The sequence below is a fragment of the Hemibagrus wyckioides genome, linkage group LG01 (assembly GCF_019097595.1).
Source record: "Hemibagrus wyckioides isolate EC202008001 linkage group LG01, SWU_Hwy_1.0, whole genome shotgun sequence".
NCBI classification, from domain to species: Eukaryota; Metazoa; Chordata; class Actinopteri; order Siluriformes; family Bagridae; genus Hemibagrus; species Hemibagrus wyckioides.
The window spans coordinates 28,828,280-28,853,399 of NC_080710.1; the positions used below are offsets into that span (position 1 = coordinate 28,828,280).

Here is a 25,120-nt window from a genome sequence, read left to right on the forward strand (position 1 = left end):
GAAAGGAAACTGTCAGCAATGTTTGGTTATCAGTAAGTGGCTTTCTTAAACCAGAAAAAAGTGTCCTCTCGAGCACTCGGTAATAAACAGCACTGGAAACGTGTTCTCTGTGTAAATAATGAAATTGCTGTATGTAGAAAGTGTGCGTACGGTAATTGCTGCTCCTGAATGTCCATTTCCACGATAGATTGCCAAATACATCCGTCGTTGTTTATGGACAGTGAGGAATGCGGAGCCGTATAATGAATCCTATTTCCTGAAATGTAATTTGATATTTAGATGGAAACTAAGCTAATTCTTTCTGTGACTGAAATCTAATGACATCTAAATGCTTTTTGGACCAATGGTAAGCGCATTCACATGTTCGCTAATAATATAATCATCATCTGATTTCAGAAGTTATTTTTAAAAGGCTGAGGACGATGTACGATGTACGTGCTTTTAAAGCTTTTAGAGGATTTTGGGAAATGTTTAGAAATGAATGTGATGGACATAAACAAATGTTTTCGGTTATAAAACGTTAAGATGACAGTAAAATGCTTGTGTTTGTATTTTATTTGAAATTATTATTCAGTTAGTTAGCTTTTATTTCATTCTGTAAAGTAAATACACAAATTTAAAAAAGCATTAATGTGTTTTGAATTAAATAATAAAATAAAATAAAATAAAATAAAATTAAATTAAATTAAATTAAATTAAATTAAATTAAATTAAATTAAATTAAATTAAATAATAATATCTAGAAGAAGAAGAAATTCTGAGTTGGAATGTCCAGATTATTCAGAAAATTCATATTATTTTATTTTATTTTATTTTATTTTATTTTATTTTATTTTATTTTATTTTATTTTATTTTATTTTATTTTATTTTATTATTAGTTGTAGTAGTAGTTTAACTTAAACTATTAATGATTTATGATTTATTATTGATTTTCTGTTCTTATTTATTTACTTTACATCGTTAAGTGCATGTAATTGTGTTGGAATTATTAATTATTAATAAGATAATTTAATTAATCATTTTAAAAAACATTCTTTTTGTGTGCAGATTATTTTTAGCCTGTATCTACAGTGTTATTTTATTTTATTTATTTTATTTATTTTATTTATTTATTTTTTTCAGTTGTGTACTAATGAACAAATAAAATACAGTGACAGATGAATATTTAGCTATATTTAAGATATATACCTGAGTAAAGATGACTGAAGAAAAAATATTTTGTTTCTTAACAAAGCGTGATTTTATTGCTTGTATTAAACTAAATGTAAACATGTTTATACACAAGCCTGAATGCTGTAGAGTGAACGTGATCAATTCACGTAGAATTAACATAAACCAGTTACAGTGTAAAATCCCATGAGGGTGGTGATGATGGTGCTGATGGGAAATTAAGTATTACTGTAGTGTTACATTTAGGTGACTAAAGCATGTATAGTAGAAAAGCAGAATGTAGTGTTTCTGTTGTTTAACACCAGTGTTGTGGGTTTGACTGTGAGCTCAGGTGTGAGGTCGGGGTTTTATTTTATTCAGGGTTTAGAAAATACACACTCAAAATATGTAGATTGTACAAAAACTAATTGTTCAATTAATTCAGTCACTTGGAACTGATGCACACGTTGGTTTGCTGTTGCTGCCACATCAGCCCTGACCCATCATGCACTGTGTATTCTGACCCCTTTCTATCAGAACCAGCATTAACTTCTTCAGCAATTTGAGCAACAGTAGCTCGTCTGTTGGATTGGATCACACTTGGTGCATCAATGAGCCTTGGCCGCCCATGACCCTGTCGCCGGTTCACCACTGTTCCTTCCTTGGACCACTTTTGATAGATACTGACTACTGGAACACCCCACAAGAGCTGCAGTTTTGGAGATGCTCTGATCCAGTGTTCTAGCCATCACAATTTGGCCCTTCTTCAAACTCGCTCAAATCCTTACTCTTGTCCATTTTTCCTGCTTCTAACACATCGACTTTGAGGACAAAATGTTGACTTGCTGCCTAATATATCCCACCCACTAACAGGTGCCATGATGAGGAGATCATCAGTCTTATTCCCTCCACCTCTCACTGCTCAAAATCATATGCCTGATCGGTGTAAATGGACAATACAACACAGCATTAAATAAACAAAAGGATGTGTTATTGAAAGATCTCAACATCTGGGTGCTAACTGTAATGCAGCTTCACATCTGGTCACATTGCACCACACTGTTATGAGTGATTTGATTTATAACAGTGTACCTGACAGTGTTTCATTTCTTATTCATCAAAATATCATCAATAGATAAAGATTAAACCTTAAAAAATATAAACTCTGACTCTATAGGCTAGTTGTGCAAAAAATAGATGTTTCTCCAAATTAGGATCAGCTCACATGATATTTGTGTGTGTGTGTGTGTTACAGAAAAAGTGAGCAGTATGCTGTCTGCACTCATCGTCCCCTTCAAGTATATGAGTCCAGGTCCAAGCAGCACAGAGGATGAAGACACACTGAGTAAGTATAAATCCAAAATGGCAACTATCGTCATGTCCATGTTCAGCTTTAAACGTCTTTGTCATGTCTCGCTGCACAGTGGTGCTTAATATGAAGCTTATATGAAAGTAGACACTCAGGACTATAAGAATTTGTCATTTCTGGTTTTAACCAAGCATACTAGGACAATACAGAGGGGCCCATAAAATGTATACACACTTCAAGATGAAAAATATATGCATAAAGATTTTATTACAAAATTTATATAAACATAAAAGGGTAGCTGTAAGTCAGGTTATGCAGTCACATTAGGTGCTCAAAGTGGTCACCATTAGCATCCAGACACTTCTGATTTCAGTGATCTACTGTATGAACAACATTTATGATAGCATCAACAATCTTTAGAAGTAACACTGTACAGTGGAACCTCAGCATAGGAAAGCCCTCCCTTATGAATTTCTGCCTTAAGAGTTCAAATCCATTCATTTTCTATGCCTGCTTTATTCCTAATTAGGGTCACGGGGATCTGCTGGAGCCACCAGTCCATCACAGGGCCACATATAGACAGACAACCACACACACACTCCCTCCTATGGGCAATTTAGAATTACCAATCAACCTAATGTACATGTTTTTGGACTGTGGGAGGAAACCGGAGTAAACCCATGCAGGCACAGGGAGAACATGTAAACTCCACACAGAAAGGCCCCTGCCTGTTCAAACCCAGGATTCGAACCCAGGACCTTCTTGCTGTGAGGCAACAGTGTGAACCACTAAGCCAGCGTGCTGCCCAAGAATTGAAATTTTGCATCTGCATACGAAGCATTTTTGTCATACAATCAATCAAACCGAACCGAACCGAACCCCGGCTAAGTTGCACGTACACCCGTGAGCCGCTCAAAACTTGTTAGCATCAGTGGAAAGTGAAGCTAACTGAAGAGTTTACGAATTTTACAAATTTTTTTTCCAGTCAGTGAAAGCTGTTTGGAAAGGGTCAACCCACGATACCGACGTTGCCTTCAGCATGCGTTTAAAAGCTAGGTGATTATTCAGGTGTTTTTTTGTTAACAGATTGGTGGCGTGGGCGGTCTGTTCTATTTTTAGCCCAAGCTTGGTGGCACGACTTCCTGTGAGGAGCCTTGACATGGAATGCTTGGCTTGGGTCAGTTCTTTGTAAGCAGCCATACAGTTTACATTGCGCTTCGTATTGGTCATATTTTTGGGTGGCGGGAACTGATTAACTGCATTTACATTATTTCTTCTGGGAAAATTCGTTTCACAATACAAATGTTCGCCTTAAGAGCTCGAAATATGCCGAATTAGTATGTTGTAAGTGTGTATATATTTTTTGGTCCCCTCTGTATTTCTTTTAAGGTTTTCCACAAAAATATTTCTATCTTTATAGTAAATGTTGATATCAAACCCATTTCTGCTCTCTGAGATGCCCCATGTGTTTGTTGATAAGCAGCTAAACTTTATCTACAGCCACTAAAATTCTGTGTAAGGTTTTCCAACAGAGGGAAGAACACACGTCTAAAACACACCGAAAGCCAACAGACTCATTTTATATCAGACTCACATCATTCATTTATTTACACTGATTGAAAATGTCCCCATAAGTCCATTTCCAGTCTGTCGGCGTACTGGAACGTCAGTGTACTGGTAAAAAGGGTTTAAATCATTCTTAATCATTTTATAAAGAATCAATCCAGTATTTATCAGAATATTCTGACAGGTAGACCAACACCATGTTTTCAGTTGTGGATTATGGCGTACTGTGTGAAATCTGAAGTATTTGCCTCAGGAGAGTGAAGCACAGTGAGGTCTGGGAAGCTCTAATAGGAAACAGTGTCTTGTTATATATTTTATTTTTTTATTCGTTCTCAAACTCAGGAACAGTGTGTGCTCTCCTCCATTATGACAGGGATTGCTGCTTTGCATTGAATTGAATACCGGAGACAAATCACACCCACTTTACACATGAACCCTGAGGCAATTTTGAGGCAGATTACAGAGGCGATTTAGCAGATAATTCCCCCATTTGTGAGGATTTGTTCATGGATTTTAAAACACTTAAATAAGAGACACGCTCACAGGGAGCTTTCAGGAGCTGCGACATGAGGGTTTTTCTCTCTCTTGTATTATTATTATATCATTATATTTCATCTGACAGGTTTCTTCTGATTCTGTGTCAAAGATTAGAGAAGAGAGGAAATAGAGACATCATTTATGATCATTTATAGCTGACGTTATAAACTGATGCTATCGCTGAGGCTGACTAGGTTTAGCTGGTGCTTGCCTGTTTCCTGTGTTTTTTTATAGCATGACATGATGCTGTAACCTCTATACAACTTCTAACATCTATAAATGAATGTTGTGTAGATATGAGTCAGTTATTCTAAGATTCATTAGCATTTGCTTACAATGATGCAGACATGAATTCTGAACAATAAAAATGGCATATTGAACTTTTGCTTGTCGCTATGATGATATCTTGAAGGGTGTATCTTCTTCTAGCTTTAGTACCTGCAACGGTGCAGATGGTGTATCTTTTATTATCTTATCAGTGGTTATAAACAAAAAAATGGAGGATGAACAATTTTTGTATATTGTGTCTAAAAGGTATAACACAATATGTGACCATAATAACAATAATAATAATAATAATAATAATAATAATAATAATAATAATTTATTATTATTATTATTATTATTATTATTATTCCCCCTGTGTATTGTAATTATTAATCAATAATTAACAAATAAAAATTGTTATTATTATTGTTATATTTTTTCCTATTTTATTATTATTCTAACCATAATACTAGCTGAAAAATAAAATAAGTAATATCACAAAAAAAAGTGATAATTTTCAGAAAGGAGAAAATGATAAAATTAAAATTAAAATAATTATAATAAAATAATTATAAACAGCAGTGTAAGAACAGATTAAACTACAAAGATTACCATACTTTGTGTATATTATGTACAGAAGGTTATTATTATTATTATTATTATTATTATTACCATAATTATAATAATAACTGAAATATAAGAATGCAACAAGTAATATCAGTAACAGAAAGAAGCATTATAAATTCTTTAAAAAAAATAAATAAATAAAATAGAATAGAATAAAAATAGAAAATAGTGCAAAAATTTAGAATAAAAGAACAATAATTAAAATAATGCAAAGAGTAACTAAAGCAGTTGCTGGTTGGATCTCTGACATTAAGTTATTCTTCTTTTACCCCAAAAAGTAGTATAGAGTTTTTATGTAAGAGCTCCTGCATGATGTGTCCTTGCACCATCTGTTAAATAAAGAAAATGCAAAAGCCTTGCTTTTAATTTTACTTTACTGTAAATACTGTATTTTATGCCTCTGTATTTCAGTTTGTTTTCTCATTGTCTTCTCTCAGGTACCAGCAGTACAGAGGTGAAAGAGAACTGGAACACGGGGAACTTTGAGGACCGTACAATCATGGCATCGGATCGTCCGTCTTTCTTCCTGTCCGATTCATCCCGGAGCGGGACAGGCGCTCTGAAACGGAAGCGTCCGTTAGAGGAGGACAACAACGGGCGCATATGTGAGCTGCGAGTGTGCTGCAGAAGGTCCTCATGGTCAGACACGCCGAAGAACGCCGTGGTGCAGCTGAACGAGCTGCGTCCAGGTCTGCAGTACCGCACCGTGTCCCAGACGGGCCCGGTGCACGCTCCGCTCTTCTCCATCGCCGTCGACGTCAACGGGCTCACCTTTGAAGGAACGGGCCCAACTAAGAAAAAGGCTAAGATGAGGGCAGCTGAGTTAGCGCTTAGCTCCTTCGTGCAGTTCCCCAACGCCGCTCAGGCTCACTCAGCCATGGGAGGAGTATCGAATCCCACCACGGACTTCACCTCCGACCTTTCGGACTTCCCGGAAACGCTCTTTAAAGGTTTCGAACAGGACGGTTTTCGTTCAGCCAAATCTGAGCTGCTCTCTAGCGCCCTCCGTTTGCGACACAAGCTGGACTTGATGGTGGTACAAGCGAGGCAAGGCGACACCCACTTTTCCACACCTCCACCGACACCTGAACCGCCTCCTCCACCGAGCCCCGTAGTCCTGCTGAATAACCTGCGGCCGGGAGCGCGCTACGCCTGCCTGTGCCAGAGTGCCCGGGGCCGGCGCGCTCGCCGCTGCTTTGTGATGGCCGTGCTGGTGGACGGCAGAATATTCGAGGGCACAGGCTGCAGCAAAAAGCTGGCAAAGAGAAAGGCGGCGCTGAGTGCCCTGCAGGCGCTCTTCAACATCACACAGGCACCCGAGGCGAGAGTGGGTATGATCAAGCGACCTCATTTACCCCAGGTGAGTAGTGCCAGGCAGGGCTTCTGGCAGCCACAGCACTCCATACGGCGAGCCGTAATGGCCACAGCAGCAGGAATGCTGGGATGCAGAACACAGAGCCAAGACTTAATTAAAGGGGAGGGGATAATGGGAGGGAAGGGATGGTGCAGGATGGAGCCGGTTACTGAGAGGAAACACAGAAAAGGGGCTTATGTTAACACACGGGCTGTAACATTTACTTTAGGCTTGTCAGACTTGCATATCTTTTGTAAACCCAAATGTGTGTGTGTGTGTGTGTGTGAGAGAGAGAGAGAGAGAGAGAGCGAATAAGAGAGGTAAACAGAATCTACTCACTCATCTGTTAAGTTGGAGAAAGAGTATAAATGAGGCACATTATAATCCCTGTGCCCCTGACACAAGAGGAAACAATGATGATCCTGAAAGTGATTTTTTCTCTCTCTCTCTCTCTCTCCCTCTCTCTCTCTCTCTCTTCATGTTTATAGAGCTATAATTGCAAAAGTATTGAAATTTCCTCTTGTTTCCTCATGTGTGCCGTTATGGTGTCTATCGAAATTAATTCAATCTGGAGCCCAAAGCAAACGAACAGCATAAGAGCAAATCGACAAACAAACCACCAACCCCTCAGTAAAATATGGAAAGAGAACGGTCAGGCTTAGGAAATGGTGTTTTGTTAGAAACCTCTAGGGATTTTTCAACATCAATGTCAGCGTGTCCCTGTGTAGGAGCCGCATGTGCAGGACCTGGCTGCATTACAGCTTTTTTCCATCAGCAGGAACATTCTCTGAAGGTTGTGTTTGTAGGAATGTTTGCTTTTATGAATGTTCAATCTGAAAGATCTTTACATTTTCTAGTTGTAGAAACATGAAGCGGTTCTTGAACAGTTCCATGATGTCAGTTTTGGTCTACCTGGGAACGTTGTGTGAATGTTAGCTGAACGTATTTGGAACCTATAGGCTGGTGGATTATTTTTACAACATTTTTGTGACACATTTTTAAGTCAATGCAATATTTTGATCCATCCTGGAAGCTGGAATCTATCCCAGGGCCTTCGGGGTAACACTGTACAGGTTGTACACCCATTCATTCAACCCGAAACACTACAGGAATGTGTGTTATGTTATGATCTAACTGCCTTAAAAAGTGTCAAAGTTTACCTTTAATTCCCCATTTGAGTGTGTGTGTGTGAGTGTGTGTGTATTGACCGGGGCTGTTACTGTGTTAGTATTCTACCCTTAGCCTATGGGACCCGAAAGAGAAAATGTTGTCCTTCCTCTCCCCCAACATCAATCGAACAACCTGGCCATGTTTACCTGGGAGAAACTTCTCCTTTCTGCCTCTCGCCACGCTGTCTAAAAGGATTGTAAGAGGATTTGCCCCACCAGGTTAGTTCCAGAATGACGAGAGCTTGTGGAAATACTGGAAAGTCGGCATGCAGTCTGCGGTTCCGTCTGAATGATTCAGTGAAGGACAAAATGCACAAACCAGACATAATGTAAAATGTGCCATCTTCAGACTCGTCTGCCTGGTCTTAGCATCAAGGTCCGTGTCTCCCAGTGGTTTTTAGTGTGTTACTTTTCCAGTACTGAAAGAGTAAAAGTAGACATGGCTTAGATCTCAAAAAGCTTAAATCTCTCTACAGTGTATTCACTCAAACAAACACAATAAAGCAGCAGCTGCAGGGAAACAGCTCCATAGCCCGATGCCACCACCACCACCATGCTTCACAGATGGCATTGGTATGGTGTTGTTTGGGTTCTTTTTTTGTGACAAACCCCTTCAAAACTTGCCCAAAGATTTCATCATTTCTCTTCTTAGATCATAACACATGGTTTGGGGGGGATTTTAGTGAGCTTGGGTGTTGTTTGGATGTTTTTTTAAATGAAACAGGGCTAACGCTAGCCACCCTGCCCCATCTGAAGAGCATGTGAGGGCAGTAGTAGCTTAAGGCTCTGCGTTGCTGATTGGATGATTGGGGTTCAAGCCTCAGCTGCCACCGTTGGGCCCTTGACCTTTGTGTGAGCTACATCATGTTTGACCCTGTGCTCTGATCCCAGCTTCCTAAGCTGGGATACGCAATTAAAAATTTGCAATGTGCAGTAATATATATGTAACAAATAGAGGCTACTTACCTGACCATATACTTCTGGCAAATATGTTCGTATTTTTGCCACAAGTTTTATCTTCTGTCTGTTTTGGAAGGATGTCCTGTTCTTCCTGATGTCACCATGCTGTCCATGCTTTTCTCCACTTGCTTTCACTGTGTTCCATGGTTCGTAAAGTTTTTTGGAAATTCTTTTTCTCCTTTTCTCCTGATCGATACCTTCAGACAATTTGTTTTGACTTATTCGATATGTTCAACATCCTTGATTCTATAATGAAAATCGATGATACACATTGCTAGCATGTTCTAGGTGTTGAGAAATGAGTGTGATGTATATCAAGCATCGCAAACAGCTCTTGTTTTAAAGTAGGCCATTTGTTGGTTTTATGTAAGCACATGAAATTGCAATCCTGCACATGCTGTACGACAAACACAGCTACAGATCTTTCTGGACAGTGTGAATATCTTGAGATGTAGTCTACTACAGGCTGTTTTACTTATTTTTTTCGCTTGGTGCAAATAAAAGGAGGCAACGGGCCAGTTTTAGACCACAGGCCTTGTGTTTGAGACGTGTTGCCGAAATCCAATTCAAAATAAACATACATTTATTTTTGTGATCGGAAAAGACAAGTGAAATGGTTGGAAAAAGAAAAAGAAAGGGTCACCTTTATAGAGAAAAGGCCCAGGCGTCTCCGGTGACTGATGCTGCTACAGATGGTGCGTTTGGAAAGAAGAAGTCAGTGCAGCTGTATGAGTGGCCTGAGGCAAACCTGAACAATAACTGTGAGGCTGAACCTCTCACGCTCCTCTAAATGAAAAATTGAACCCTCATCCAAACTGCATCCAGTGTTGCCCACCATCTCCAGACCTCTAAATAACATCTAAATCATATCACACACACACACACACACACACACACACACACACTGGTTGTTTACTGGAATGAACCTCCATAAGACAAATTCATAAATACCACTGGAGCAGTATTAGATGAATACTGGCAGCTCTACACAGCCCAGGGCTTCCTTTCAGTTCATCCAAACACCATTTATTTCTTTTTCTGGACTAACATGTATCATCTGCTAAATAGGTCCTGGCTAAGATCACAAGAAAGAATATTTTGCGTAAAGATTGTGTACATGATAGAATTTAAATGGACATGTTGCTGGGTAATGATTTATCTTGCTAACAGGTAGTGGCTTGTTTACAAATGTTGTGGAAATGGACAGTGGGTGCCGGTTCACTGGACTCTGGGTCCACTGGGTGGTGGTTGCTCAAATGGTTAAGACTTGAGGTTTGTTGGCTGTCTGGAATAAAACATGCTTCCCCATTCAAAGCAAATTAGATCATATGATTGTTGTGTATATTAGCAGAAGATAATTAGCTGTGTCTATATGATTTTGTGCATTGTGCTGCTGCCACTTGATTGGCTGATTGGATGAATGCATGAACTGCATGAATGAGCAGGTGTACAGGTGTAAAATATGTACTTGATATTTTTCATATATATTTTGACTTAATATGTAAAATATGTACGATAATATATAATATACTTCACATCAGAGAGTCTGAGGGTGATGAGTGGAGTATTTTTTTTTTTTTATAAGAATAATTTATTTGAATCAATCCAAATTTCCACCAGATTCAGATAAGAAATCAAGCCCTAGTGTGATATTTTTTCAGCTCCAGTGAGACCATCGCTCAATGCTGATGCAGGTTTGGTGAATACAGTCCTTGGTCAGAGGTCAGTGTGGGAGATGTGGTATTCTAATAAAGGTCTGAGAGATATTAATTCGTTTTTTTCCCAAGCAGGAAAACGAATCATAACTGCATAAAAATAGCATGAATTTTGGCAGCGGTTTCTCTATGAAATGGGGCTCGATCCCACATCAGGGGTCGGGCCATGCTGCGTAGTGGAATGATTACCCAGCACTCTGGGGTTGATTGTCTACTTAATCTCTTTGCACCGTGACAAAGATCAGTGGCGGTGCCAAGTCAACGCGCCGGAGCGGTTAAGGCGAGAGAAACGGAGCGTCGCGAGGAAGGACACGAGTGCGACTTGGCCGTCGCTGACCTTGTGTCAGAGAGCATTTGAATAAGGAAATGCCTGCTGCATGACGCAGAATATCAATTAAGGCGCTATTATGGGGTGGAGAGAGGATAGAGGGCACTGTGTGACAATTTTGGTTTGCATAATGCACTGAAATACATGGTCAGGTACTTATTCAGGGGGGAGATGGTATTATGAGGAAGGTTTGAAGCCTAGAGGGACTTTAAATCATTATTTTCAAACAGGGGAAAAAAATAATCTTAGCTGCATTACAAAAAATGGGAGATGGGATTCACTCTGTTCCTGCTAGTGACAGAACGTGTCCTATATTGTGTTCCTCCTCCTGCTGTTGCCCTGGCTGCATTGTGCTGAGGGTAATGTATGGACTCAGACAGGGTGGACGAGCACCGTTTAATCTGCCGTGGTAATTTCCCTGGCGGAGCAAATTAAGAGCGTTTTCACACGTGAAGGTGACCCTGTCCACCCAACCTGCCATTTGCACATTATTTTCTTTCCTTTTTTCTTTTTTCTTTTTTTCCATAATCACACTTGATAAAAACAACTCCTTAACAGCCATGGAGGGGGAGAAAATCATTAATTAAGAGAGCCACAACAAATTAGAGAAGGCAGAAAGGCCAAAGTGAGAGAAAGGGAAAAGTCAAAGAAACACATTAGGACAGGGCCAGATTACTCTCAATAAACTTTTAGTGCTTTTTTTACTGCGAAGTGTGACTCGGTTTAGCAAATGAACCACAAACCTGCAGGCTTTTAGTGTTATATCTACAACCTTGTGCCGAAAATGGCTGGTTTCTGTTTTGTTGGGGTTTTTTTTTCTAAAATTGTAACACAACGTGAGGTTTTTCATCTCTTTTTTTCTTACAGTGTTTATTTCAAACTAATAAGAAATATTACTCAATATTCATTTTTTAAGTGACTGTGAGTGTGAGTGGTTGTCTGTCTATATGTGTGGCCCTGTGATGGACTGGTGACCTGTCCAGGGTGTACCCCTGCCTTTCGCCCAATGTGTGCTGGGATAGGCTCCAGCAGATCCCCGTGACCCTAATTAGGAATTAAGCGTGTATAGAAAATGGATTGATGGATGGATTAATTTTTTATTCAACTCATCCCAGACTCTCTAAGTTGGTATCTGTCACTGTGTTAGCTGAAAGAAATATAGATGTCAAGAAAATACACACAAATATCAGGATTCCTTCCAGTACATGCCACATAGAGACTAGAGACTAGTGAATGAAAAAATGAAAAAATGAAAAAAACAAAACAAAATGGCCTTTATTTGTCACATATACGTTACAGCACAGTGAAATTCTTTCTTCACATATCCCATCCTTGGAGGTTGGGGTCAGAGCACAGGGTCAGCCATGATATGGCACCCCTGGAGCAGAGAGGGTTAAGGGCCTTGCTCAAGGGCCCAACAGTGGCAGCTTGGTGGTGCTGGTGCTTGAACCCCTGATCTTCCGGTCAACGACCCAGAGCCTTAACCACTTGAGCCACCACTGCCCTAGTGTCTCTGTTAGTAAGAGAAAGAATTTGTAATTGTTTTTTGTGTTATTGTGAGCCTGTTATTCTGGCGTCTCAGAGGAAAAACCTGTATATCAACCAGCTCTCTAACTTTCAGTCACTTGCATAAGGATTTGATGCTAATAATTAGCTGATTGATTAATGAATTGATCGATTCTCTTTTTTTCTGTTACTTTTCTCTTAATCGATCAAGGCATGAAATGCTAATATTTAACTTTTTTTTGTGACCAAATCTTGACCTCAAATCTTCACTTCAGTTCAGCTTTAGCTAAAATTGTCTTGCTAGCCAGCTTTCCTTTTTTTGTTATGTCTACCGCCATGTGCTAAATCCAGCTAATCTTTTAGGTTTTGCAGAATTTTTTTTAGTGATTGTTGTGAAAACATTTCTGTGGCTTTTTTTTTTTTTTTAATGCGCAAGACAGCTTGAGGATTTTTATTTTATTTTATTTTTTCAAATATATATTTTTTTTATTTTTAATTTATTTTATTTTATCATTATTATTTTAATTTATGTGATGCCACATGACATGTCTTAACCTAAACCTGCGGAAAATCTGCTGTCATTTTGAAAAATTGCAAACTCCTCGAAATATCACAGAATGTGCTTCATTTCTGCGATCGCAAAATCAGCAAAACCTGAAGGGACTGATTTAGGTTCTATTCCTATCCAGGCATCATGTGACATTTGGGTGGAGCTAAAAATTTAAAAATTGCAGGCTGTTGATTGGTTGATTAAATACAATAGGTACAGCTAAATATCTATTTATATTTAAATAATGTAATAAAGAACATTAATAAGAAACCATTTATCCACTCAGAAGTGAGTGACTTCATCTGTGATATAGTTCTCAAGAAAACAATATTAACCTTTCCAAACCGAGGCTTATTTTTGAGCCTCTTGCTTAAAAAAGACATGCTCAAATTAAAATGAGTATATCTCAAAAACTACAAGGTGTATTTGAATAATTCTGGTACCAGAATAAAGGGAACACGTGAGATTGCTTATTCTAGTTCTTTAGAATAAGAAAATTATTACCAGGTCAGCGTAAGAGAAGATGGAACACAGCAAAAAAAAAATAATAATAATAATAATTCACTTGACAAAATTTAAGAGAATATCTCTTTGAATTCATGCAGAAGCATCCTAAAAAATCATTCAAATAACTCAAATAAATAATCTACAGTGCTATACAGTACCAGTGCCATTAAAACATCACTGTCAGGATAATTAGATTGATGGAAAATCTTCAACAGACAGGAACACAATGCAGGTTAATGATAAGGAAGGTAAAAGAGTCACCTGAAAAGATCTGCAGGATAACCTGAAAGCAGCAGGAAGAACAATTCCTCACCTCACACAAACCCGTTCTCGGGCCGCCACACAAATAATCCTGACCTAACAGTGATATTCTGTTTGCTTTCCTTCCTTCAGTTAGTGGTCTTTACTCTGCGTCTCGCTCGCGGTGCTCAGTGTGCAGTAATGTTTGTGCGCATTAATGACAGCACTTTGTACACGAAAAGGTTAGAATCATCATGAACCGACTCATTGTCTATGCAAAAGATGACCTATAAGATTGGTTAATCTGTTCCACACAGCCACCAGCTGTAACACACACACACACACCAGAGCAGTTCGTTGTTCCTGACTCAGCAGGGACTAAATATAGTTTATGTTGCATTGTTTAAGCCGTTTGTTTTGGACCAGGCCGAACGTAGCAGAGTTCTTCAAAGTCTTCAATCTGTCTCTGGTGTGTTTACGCTGAAAACACACTCATACACACACAAACACTGACTTTTCATCTCTGGCATGTCTCTTGTGGATCGAGTGATGAGAGGCTCACTTCATTAGCAGTGTAATCAGGTTCATTAGTGCCTCAGAGACACTCAGGTACCAAACTAGCTGGGATCAATCATAGGATGTGTGTGTATGGGGAGGGGTTATCTCACCCAGACAGGCTGTGTTTTATATGAGTGTGTGTGAGAGTGTGTTTGTGTGACCAAGTTATCCAGCTATTTCATTTAGATCATTTATAGCATCAGTTCCAAATATCACAAGCTCAACAAATCCACACGGAATATGACTGGTGTGTTTTGACGTGCTGTAATCCTGCATGCCCCCTATTTTAATGATATCATTCCATTTTTGGCGCTCGGTCCAGGTGACTATAGCTGCACCCCGAGGCTACCAGCATCCCAGTTGCCTCTAGGTCCCTTCTCACCTTGCTTTTCACCGTGTCCTCTGTGTCCTTCACAGAGCTGGTGTGAGTATATATTAGCTTTCGCTATACACACACTGACTCCGAGTTTCATTTTCTATTTACTATTAATACACTTTTAATTATTAAACCTCATGGTGCTGCTGATAATGCGGTTGACTTACCACATTCTCCTTACAGTGTTTATTAAAAACTAATAAGAAAAATTACTTAATATTGATCGGTTTATTCAACACATCCCAGACGTTGAGTCAGTATCAGTCACTAAAAGACATTGTTAGCTGAAAGACTTATAAATGTCAAGAAAATACACACAAATATCATAATTCCTTCTTGTACACGCTGCATAGAGACTAGAGACTGTGTCTATATTAGTAACAAAAATAATTTGTAATTGTTTTACGTTAATGTGAGATAAACATTCTGCTTTTCTGGCATCTCGGAGGGAAAACCTGTAGATGAACCAGCTCTCTAACTTTCAGTCACTTGTTTAAGGATATGACACTAATAATTAGCTGATTGATTGATTGATTGAGTGTCTTTTTTTCTTTTCTTTTTTTTTCTACTTTTAGTCATGTTTATCTCTTAATCGATCAAGGCATGAAATGCTAATAGTTAATTTATTAATTAGTTTATTTATTTATTTATTTTTATTTATTTATTTATTTTAATTTTAATGTATTTATTGTTTCTTTCTTTCTTTCTTTTTTTTATTTATTTTTTTATTTATTTTTATTTAAATGTATTTATTGTTCTTTCTTTCTTTCTTTATATTTATTTTAATTTATTTTTGACCAAATCTTCACCTCAGTTCGGCCTTGTCTATCACTAGCCAGTTGTTCCTCCATACCACAGGCTAACACAGGCCAGCTAAACTACACTCAGAGGAAACAGCTATCTGTCCTCTTCCGCATACATGAGCTCATAAATGCTAACGATTGGCTGTTGTTGCTGTGATTTGTAAGGCAGAGAGTGTATGACTCAATTTTGCCTCTTTATTGCAGACTATTTTGTCTTGTGTCACTCAGCAGCTCTTATTATTTACTCCTCTGTTTGTTTTGTTTTGTTAGTTTTGTTTGTTTGGATTCAAATGTGACACAGTGGCCTAGCGCTTAGCACACCGGGCTGTAAAAGAAGTGTCACTTCTTCAGGATATGTTTTCGCTATCTGATTATTTATTTCTTAATGCTACATCTCTCTCGTAGCATACTGAATTTCGGCAAGGCTGTGAGAAGCTAGGACTCGTATCTGTGGCTTACATAGACAGAAAATCTATTTAATAAATTCTGCAGGGTTGCGTCAGATATTTGTTGTTTACACACACACACTACCATGTTATGGTATTAAAGCTATAGTAGTGTTTAGGGATGACATTCTGGATGAAGCCACCTGTAAATTAAGCAAATAATATAATAAATATACTTATAGTTCAGGGGGAAAAAACACCTTTAATGAGCCTTAAGAAAGGAAGATCTTCCGAACTCCATGTTGTTCTTCGGAGCTCCAGGGATTAGACTTGAAGTCAGAGCGAAGTCTGATGTTCTTATCCACACCTCCTACAGGCTTTAGTTCCTGTCACATGATAACACACCTAGCTGTAATATTCGGAAGCTCCCCAGGGCTTTGATTAAATGGATCAGGAGTGTTAGATTAGGGATGGAGCTTTGCAGGATGGGAGACTTTTAGTCATCCCTCAGGCTGAGTTTAATATTGTAATGATGTGAGCTTTACATGGCTCTCCTGTTGGGTTTATCATCTTCCATACATATTTGGGGTTCGGGGATTTATCTTAGCTGTGTATTAGCCCTTCTTGAAGAGTCTTGAGAGTTAACACTTGACAATTTTGTGGTCAGAAAACCAGTGAGGTTTGTATCAGGGATCTAAGTTCTGTATGACGTGGGTCACATGACACATTACAGACTGGTGACAAATTAAAGGAAAAAACTGTGACTCTATTATACTGTTAGGGAAGTTTGTTGTTTGTTTGTCTGTTTGTTTGTTTTGCTGGTTTTATCCTCTCTCTATGAAAAATGTATATTCTGATGGATTTTTTTGTTTGTTTGTTATACACAATTAATTTATTCATTTCATATATATATATCATGGAGTGTGTGTGTGTGTGTGTGTGTGTGTGTGTGTGTGTGTGTGTGTGTGTGTGTAATCCAGTGGCAGCACACCGATGTCCCATGATGCCCACTTATTTTATATGATTACAGATGCTTATAACACTTCATATTCAGCTTACTGTATTCTTTTACATGAGCTTTATATAATATTTAAAATGTTCACCTGCAGAAAACAATGCTTTATTTAATATTAATGTAAAGGCAAAGTCATCTGTTCTCTCTCTCTCTCTCTCTCTCTCTCTCTCTCTGTGACTCTCTCTCTCTTTCTCTTCCTTTCTTTCTTTCTTTCTTTCTTTCTTTTTTTGCATTGTAAAGTGTTAGTGTTTGTTTTAGGTAATTAATTAAATGTTGTAGTTTGATTTCCAAAAGCTCTTCAGAACAATTCTCTGCATTATTATAGTATAATACTACTCTCTTTCTCTCTCCTCTCTCCCTCTCTCTCTCTCGCTCTCTCTCACACACTTGTTTTCTCTCTCTCTCTCTCTCTCTCTCTCTTTTTCTTTCTCTGTGTGTGTGTGTATGTGTGTGTTGAACTGTCATGGACAGACTGACTAAGAGGAGAAGCTGTCAGAGAGAGAGAGAGAGAGAGAGAGAGAGCCTCAGTGGAACTGGAGCTCTTCAGGATTAATTAGGCGTTAGATTGGTTGCGGGCGAACTGGAGCTGTATGAGCGCAGACCGTCCCAGTAGCCAGCTCTGCTCATATTTTAGCCTGGCTGAGGGCAAAATCTCACCGCGCACCGGGACTTTCCATTAGTAGGGCACAAACCCAATCCTTACATACCTCCAGATATCCTGTGGTGATTTTCTTTTGTGTTCAGTCTCCTGTCTTTCCTCGCTTATATTTAAAAATGTATTACTAATATTTAATATTTTTACTTCAATTAAGGTTAAACTGTAAGGTTTATTTTATCCATGATTACAATTAGGCCCACATACTAAAATAAATAAAAAATAAATAAAATAAAACAATAAACTTTTAAAAGGACCTAATCGATATAATTTAATAATATTATATAATGTTTATTCCATCCATGATTAAGTCTTTTAAAGTAAAAAAAAAATACAATAAATAAAATAAATTTTTAGATTTATTTTAACACTGGAGGAATGAAACATGAATTAACACAGATGTTAATAATTTAATTAACATTAAACAAGCATCAAATATCATCTATCAGTCCATACAGAATTTTAAAATTATTGTAAAATTTATTTTGTTTATTTATTTCTATAACATTCAAATGATATATCAAATAAATAACATATGTAAATGCCAATAATAATAATAATAATAATAATATATATATATATATATATATATATATATATATATATATATGTTAATAACACAGGTGTTAATAATTTAATTCGTATTAAAGAAGCATCAAACATCATTTATCAGTCCAGTCAGAATTTTGCAGATTTTTTTGTGATTGTTGCAACAAATGCTTGATTTTCTCTTAGAAATTTGTGATGCGACTTGCAGAGTTTCTGAAATTGCTTGAACTGATGAAATCACAAGCACAGGATTCTCCTTTAATCGCCTAGCAGTGAAGACACATATAATGACTTTCGATGAGAGCTGTGTTGTGACGTCATATGATGCCCCTCGTCCCAAATCTGCAGTTATTCAGTCATTTAAAAACTGTGTAACATTTATAAGGTCTGAATGGTTTTGTCTCTTCTAGTGCTGAATTATTGTAGTAATTAGGTGTTGAAAAAAATGAAGAAGAAGAAGATGAAGAGTTGTAGCTGTGGTATATTTTCACCTGGCTTTAATTCCAGCTCGGCTGGCTCACTGTAAAAGTCTGACATTATCTCGGACGCAGTGGATGTAAATGAGCGTGCGTTAACACCGCCACTGTATCTCAGTCCCAAAAGAGCCTTTGACCTCATTCCATTGTATTTTTAGCAGTTTCCTGATACACACTTCAATGTCATGGCCTCTGTAATGAGGCAGATATCAGAAGCCAGGTTTCACATATCAAAACCCAAGATATCAAGGGTCACCTCATGACCTTTTTATTATGTCATTTCCTTAGGCACAGGAAGTGGCTGAGCTTTGCATGCAGATTAGCTGATATGCGACAGGCCTGCGTTTTTGTCTCTAATCTCTCAGCCTGAGGATGAATACTGCTGTATGACTTAGGAGCAAATCAGGTTAGTGACCTGATTATCGCAGAGAAAGAGAATAGGTGCTAATTATTGTAATCATGTATAAGACTGACGATAGACATTCACATGTCATTAGGTTGGAGAGGTGTAATAGCAGCAGCGAACACTTTTCTCTGTTTTCACACTATTTAGTGTTTAAACTCTGAGAGGTAATGATGATAGAACGATCATATCATGCTTCTTTTTTTGTATCATTACAGGTCGTGTGCAAATGCCAGAAAAACAGTAATGTTGTAATGTAAAATATATATATATATATAATTTTTTTTTTATTCATATTATTACAATTATTATACAATTTATTTTGTTTATTTCTTTTTTTTTCAAATATCAAAAAATAATATCTGAAAATAACCAAAACAAAAACAACAACAGCAATAATAATAATAATAATAATAATAATAATAATAATAATAATAATAATAATAATAATAATATTCCATGATATCTCAGAACATGGTTGCAAATGCCAGAAAAACAGTAATTCTGCAATGTAAAAAAATATATAATCTTTTAATTGATTTTATTATTAAAATTATTATACAATTAATTTGTATTAATTTTTTAAAATATCAAATAAATAACTACAACAATAATAATAATAAAAATAATAATAATAATAATAATAATAATAGTAATAATAATAATATGAAGACGAAGAAGAAATAACATAACAAAACATATTATTATTATTATTAATTATAATTAATAATAATAATAATAATAATAATAATAATAATAATAATAATAATATGCCATGATATCTCAGAACACATTATGTATAAGTCGGTTGAAAATGCCAGCAAAACAGTAATGTTGCAGTGTAAAAATATATATTCTAAATTTATTTTATTCTTAAAATTATTATAAAATTCATTTTGTTTATTTCTATTAAAATTCTTTTTCAGATATCAAATAAATAACATCTGTAAATAAAACGCAAAAAAACAATATCAACAACAATAATAATAATAATAATAATATTAATAATAATAATAATAATAATAATAATACAACACAACTACAATAAAACACAAGATTCTCATACATTCTGTAGAAAAAGACTAAAAATCCTGGAAATCTTCATTTCATTACTTCTCCATGTATGTGCACTTGGTGTATACAAACATTATAGGAATCCCGCTTCCCTCCTTATGGAGCTCCTTCCTTTTTTGCTTACTTGACAGATTCGTCAAAATCAGAAGAAAACTTGAGCTGCTTTAAACAATACAGCTTGGATTTGTTGTGCATGTCAGAAGGAACCAGTGGGTCGTCCTCTGTTCTCGTGCGCTCCTGCCAGCATCTCTTCACACACTTGTATACATGTATACACATGCGTAGGCCTCCTTTCTGACTTTTCTCCCTAGAAGACTTCTAATCTTTAAAAAATAGAGACGAGTCTGTCATTCTGCAGAGACTCTTACACTAAAACCTATTCATTATTGTTGTTATTTTTTAAAAAAAAAAAAAAACAACTCTACAGTATCTCCTAACACAATCATCCTGAATTCTGGATTCTGATTGGTCGGAAACTGTTCATTCAAATTGTAATTCAAATCCCAGGTTAATATTAATGTTTGAATATGTTAGGGTTTTTATAGTAACAAAAGACATGCATGGAAAAAAAAGTTTATTTAGCAGTTTATACACACCAACCAGGCATAACATTATGACCACCTGCTGAATATTGTGGTGGTCCCCCTTTTGCTGCTAAAACAGCCCTGACCCGTCCTGCACTGTGTATTCTGACACCTTTCTATCAGAACCAGCTTTAACTTCTTCAGCAATTTGAGTAAGAGTAGCTCGTCTGTTGGACCGGATCAACTGGCCAGCCTTGACTCCCAACGTGCATCAGTGAGCCTTGGCCACCCATGACCCTGTCCCATGACCCGGGTTAAGGAATGGTTTGCATGGGAAAGTGTGTGTCATTGTATAAATCACATGGTAAAGAGGTCATAATGGTGGTTAAGGCTCTGGGTTGAAGATCAGGGTTCAAGCCCCAACCCAGCCAAGATGCCTCTGTTGGGCCCTTGAGCAAAGCCCTCAACCCTCTTGCTCCAGGGGCACTGCATCATGGCTGACCCTGCGCTCTGACCCCAACCTCCAAGGATGGGATATGTGAAGAGGGAATTTCACTGTGCAGTAATGTATATGTGACAAATAAAGGCTACTTAACTTATTATTGATTATAATCTGAAAGATGTCTACAGAGGGCACCTTCCATCATTCTACAATGCTATAAAACACCATTTCTTGAAACTGTCCCTGGAAAATCACTTCACTTATTTTTCTCCTCTGAAAACCCTGACACTGTGCTCTTCCGACAATTACTGCAATCTGTCCTAAGTATCCTGCACACAGCTGCATCTCGAGCGTAGCTTTTCCTACTTCTCCCACAGCTTTGCCTTACTGTATTAAAATGCAGAAAATGAACGCTTTCAGCTTTAAGTGAGGTAGTATATAAGACTGCCTTTTTTTACCCTCTTCTCTGTTGTGTATCAGGGACCGAAAGCGAACACTCCAGAGGATTGCCATTTCCTGTACCTTGGCTTCTATTGCATTAAACATGAAGTGCTATTACATAAGTCAGAAGCTTTACCTCTGCTAATGGAAAAGACTCTCGTGGATGTGAGCCACACATCTGCATAAATGATGAATGATAAGATTCACTGAGTCAGGGGACATGTCCAGCTCAGTGTCTCTCATCTCTACCGACCTTTAGCACCCTCTTGTGGAGCTTTTATTCACTCGTCTTGAACTTTTCAACTTTTTGGGGGTTCTAACCTGGAACTGAAATGGGACTTCATTGGGATTCTATGTCATGAATCTACACAAAGCAACACCACAAGAAAAATAAACAATGTTGTAATTTTTCAATTTTCTTCGGTTTGAAAGACCTGAATTCATTCTGTCGTACTCTGTTGCTGTCAGAAGTCACATATCTTATTGAACAGAGTCTACTTGTGTGGTTTGAATATCATATAATCAAATAATATATCTTGTAAATACACTTGCTCTTTCGAAGAACCTGGAGTTTGGAGAGGGTATAATTAAACAAATACCTTCATGAAGATCAAGGAGTGATCTAAACGTCCAGTTTTTAAAATTCATCGATCAGTCATAACATTATGAGCAGTGAGAGGTGAAGTGAATAAGACTGATGATCTCCTCATCATTACACCTGTTAGTGGGTGGGATATATTAGGCAGCAAGTGAACATTTTGTCCTCAAAGTTGATGTGTTACAAGCAGGAAAAATGGACAAGCGTAAGGATTTGAGCGAGTTTGACGAAGGGACAAACTGTGATGGCTAGACCACTGGATCAGAGCATCTCCAAAACTGCAGCTCTTGTGGGGTGTTCCCGGTCTGCAGTGGTCAGTATCTATCAAAAGTATCCCTTAGAGGCCCCACATTGCAACTTCCAGGACCTAATAGATCTGCTGCTAAAATCTTGGTGCCAGATACCACAGAACACCTTCAGGGATCTAGTGGGGTCCATGCCTCGATGGGTCAGAGCCGTTTTGGCAGCAAAAGGGGGACCAACACAATATTAGGCAGGAGGCCATTATGGCTGATCGGTGTATATTCAATTCATTTCAATTCAATATTTTTGTCTAGCACTTTTAACAATGGACATTGTCTCAGCTTTACAGAAGTATAGAAATGATAAAGTTTCAAGTTAAGTTACTATTTATCTCTAACATTTATCCCTAATGAGCAAGCCTGAGGCGACGGTGGACAGGAAAACCTCCCTGAGATGATATGAGGAAGAAACCTTAAGAGGAACCAGGCTCAGAAGAGAACCTCATCCTCATTTGGGTGACACTGAATGCTGGAGTTTGTGATGGAAAAATGAAACCAAGATAAATTATGTCAACTGATTTCATCCCTCAATGTGAAATTACAGCATATAATAATTAAATGAAAAACGCTGCAAATTCCTTTTTAGGGAAAAAAGAAAAAAACACTTACAGTAACCTAGTTGCATAAGTGTACACACCCCTGAACTGATCCTCTGTTGAAGCACCTTTTGATTTGATTACACCACTTGGGTAAGTGTCTATCAGCTTGGCACATTCTGTCTTCACAATATTTTCTCACTCTTTCATGCAAAATTTCCTGTCAAAATTGAGTAATCACTCTCAGTCAGATATTCCTGCAGCACCTTTAGTGTCGTTGCTGCTCTTCCTGCAGCCTCCTTGATTGGTTTTTCCCCTTTTATACATTCTGAGGGACGTCCTGTTCTTGCTGTTGTCACTGTGATGCTCTATTTTCTCTACTCATTGTTGATGGTCTTCACGGTGTTTTATGGTTAAACTGGTGTTTTGAAAATTCTTTGACTCGTGTAGTCTGATTAAACCAAGAATATGTGCAGAAACTGCTACCAGAACAGCCGATCTTTATTCGGTGTTAAGAATGATTTCACGGATTTCAAACAGCTGGATGATAATTCCCGTTGAGATTGCGTTCAGATCGGTTAGATCATATGCCAAAAATGCTCCGTATGCCGATGAAAATTTCTTGCAAAATTTCAATTCTTAAGGCAAAAATTTGAGGATTTTTGTATGCAGAGGTTCCACTGTACCTCATCTGCCTGATGTTTTTATCCAAAACAACTTATCACTGAGACTTATTGAGACAGAAGATAAAAGAGCAGAAGAGGACAAGGTTTTTGCTCAAGGCCACAACAATGGCAGCTTGGCGATGCTGAGATTTGACCCTGAGTTATCACATCCTCACAGAGGTTTCTAGGCTTTGCGAGATGCTTTTCTGCACACCATGATTGTCAAGAGTGATTATTTTCGTTACCATAAACTTCCTGTCAGATTAAACCAGTGTAATGGACATGTTCGCTGATCTTTCTCATCAGTAAGGTGTTTCCACTCACAGACCTGCTGCTCACTGAATTGCATTCTGTGTGAACTCCTCATAAAACCTCAGGAGATCAGCAGTTTCTGAAATCAGCCCGTCTGGCCCCAGTAAGCCAGCCACATTATGAGAACACATATTTGCTCATTCTGATGCTTGATGTGAAGATTAATAGAAGCTGCATGATTTTTTTTTCATCTGCCACGTGATTGGTTGTTTGTCTCCATTTGCTGTTTAACAAATAACAAATAAGATGCTGGAGAGACCGAAGTCAATTCATCATGTTGGAGGCTAACGTCTCAAATTGAAGTGTTTTTTTTTTCCGCCATAGTGCAAAGCATCAGGGTGCTAATCTGATTGTGGCTCGCTTGGACACCTCATCCCTAGCAAATAAATTCTCAATCTTGCCACTCTTCACACCCACATGAAATCATTAACCGTCGGCAACTTTTACAGAGTGTGGCCGTTTAAATCAGTAAACCGAACGTGGCAGCTTTCATAACACCGGTGATTTAAGCCAAGCCAATTGTAGGCCAAACTGCTGGAACACTAAATCACACCAATTACTGCACAAAGCACTTGATGAGGTCAGAGCACTTCTAAAGACAATAGCATGTGAGTAGTAAACATCAGGGGTTGCGGTTTATATGCCAGAACAACAAGTGCTGAGCAGTCGTCTCAAGTGAGCAGCTAATGAGCGTCTGATTTTAATGATGTTTTGCACAGAGCGAGGGGTCAGGGATTGAAGTGAGGTCTTCGTAACAGCTATGAACTCATCTGGACGCCGCGCATTGTACGACGTATGGCTTGTTAATTATAAGCTGTGTGCCTGATATTCTTAGAGCTTAGGAGTGTATTTTTAAAAGAGATAGCGTTCCTGCTTTCTCTGTCCTTCAGATTCTGTGGCAGTTGCTTCTGACAAATTGTAGCTTCTCAGTTGTCTGAGATATCTGACGGGGCATATGATTAGCCGGTCTGTCAGAGAATGAGAGTGAGAGACGTTGAAAGACAGAGGGAGAAAGAAAAGGCGAGAGAGAGGGAGCGATTACTCGCTTCTTACACGTCCTTTCCGGTCTACCATTCTGCTTAATCAGCATTGTTTCAGTGATGAATTATGGGTACACGTTTTAACAACGGGGGCAGCCCTGTTATTGCGCGTCCTTTACGTAACCCGTATAATTTATCTCTGTATAATCAGGCTGTCGTGCACGCCAGTTTGAAAAACAA

The 25,120-nt window shown here is 37.9% G+C and overlaps 1 protein-coding gene across 1 annotated transcript in view; it reads left to right on the forward strand.

The window, feature by feature from the left end:
* adarb2 (adenosine deaminase RNA specific B2 (inactive)) overlaps positions 1 to 25,120 on the forward strand; it is a 210,514-nt gene that overhangs the window by 128,816 nt on the left and 56,578 nt on the right. Inside the window, exons 2-3 of the mRNA XM_058406910.1 lie at positions 2,406 to 2,495; positions 5,894 to 6,816. Of these exons, the coding sequence (XP_058262893.1) occupies positions 2,406 to 2,495; positions 5,894 to 6,816 (1,013 nt within the window). The remainder of the gene's footprint in view (positions 1 to 2,405; positions 2,496 to 5,893; positions 6,817 to 25,120) is intronic.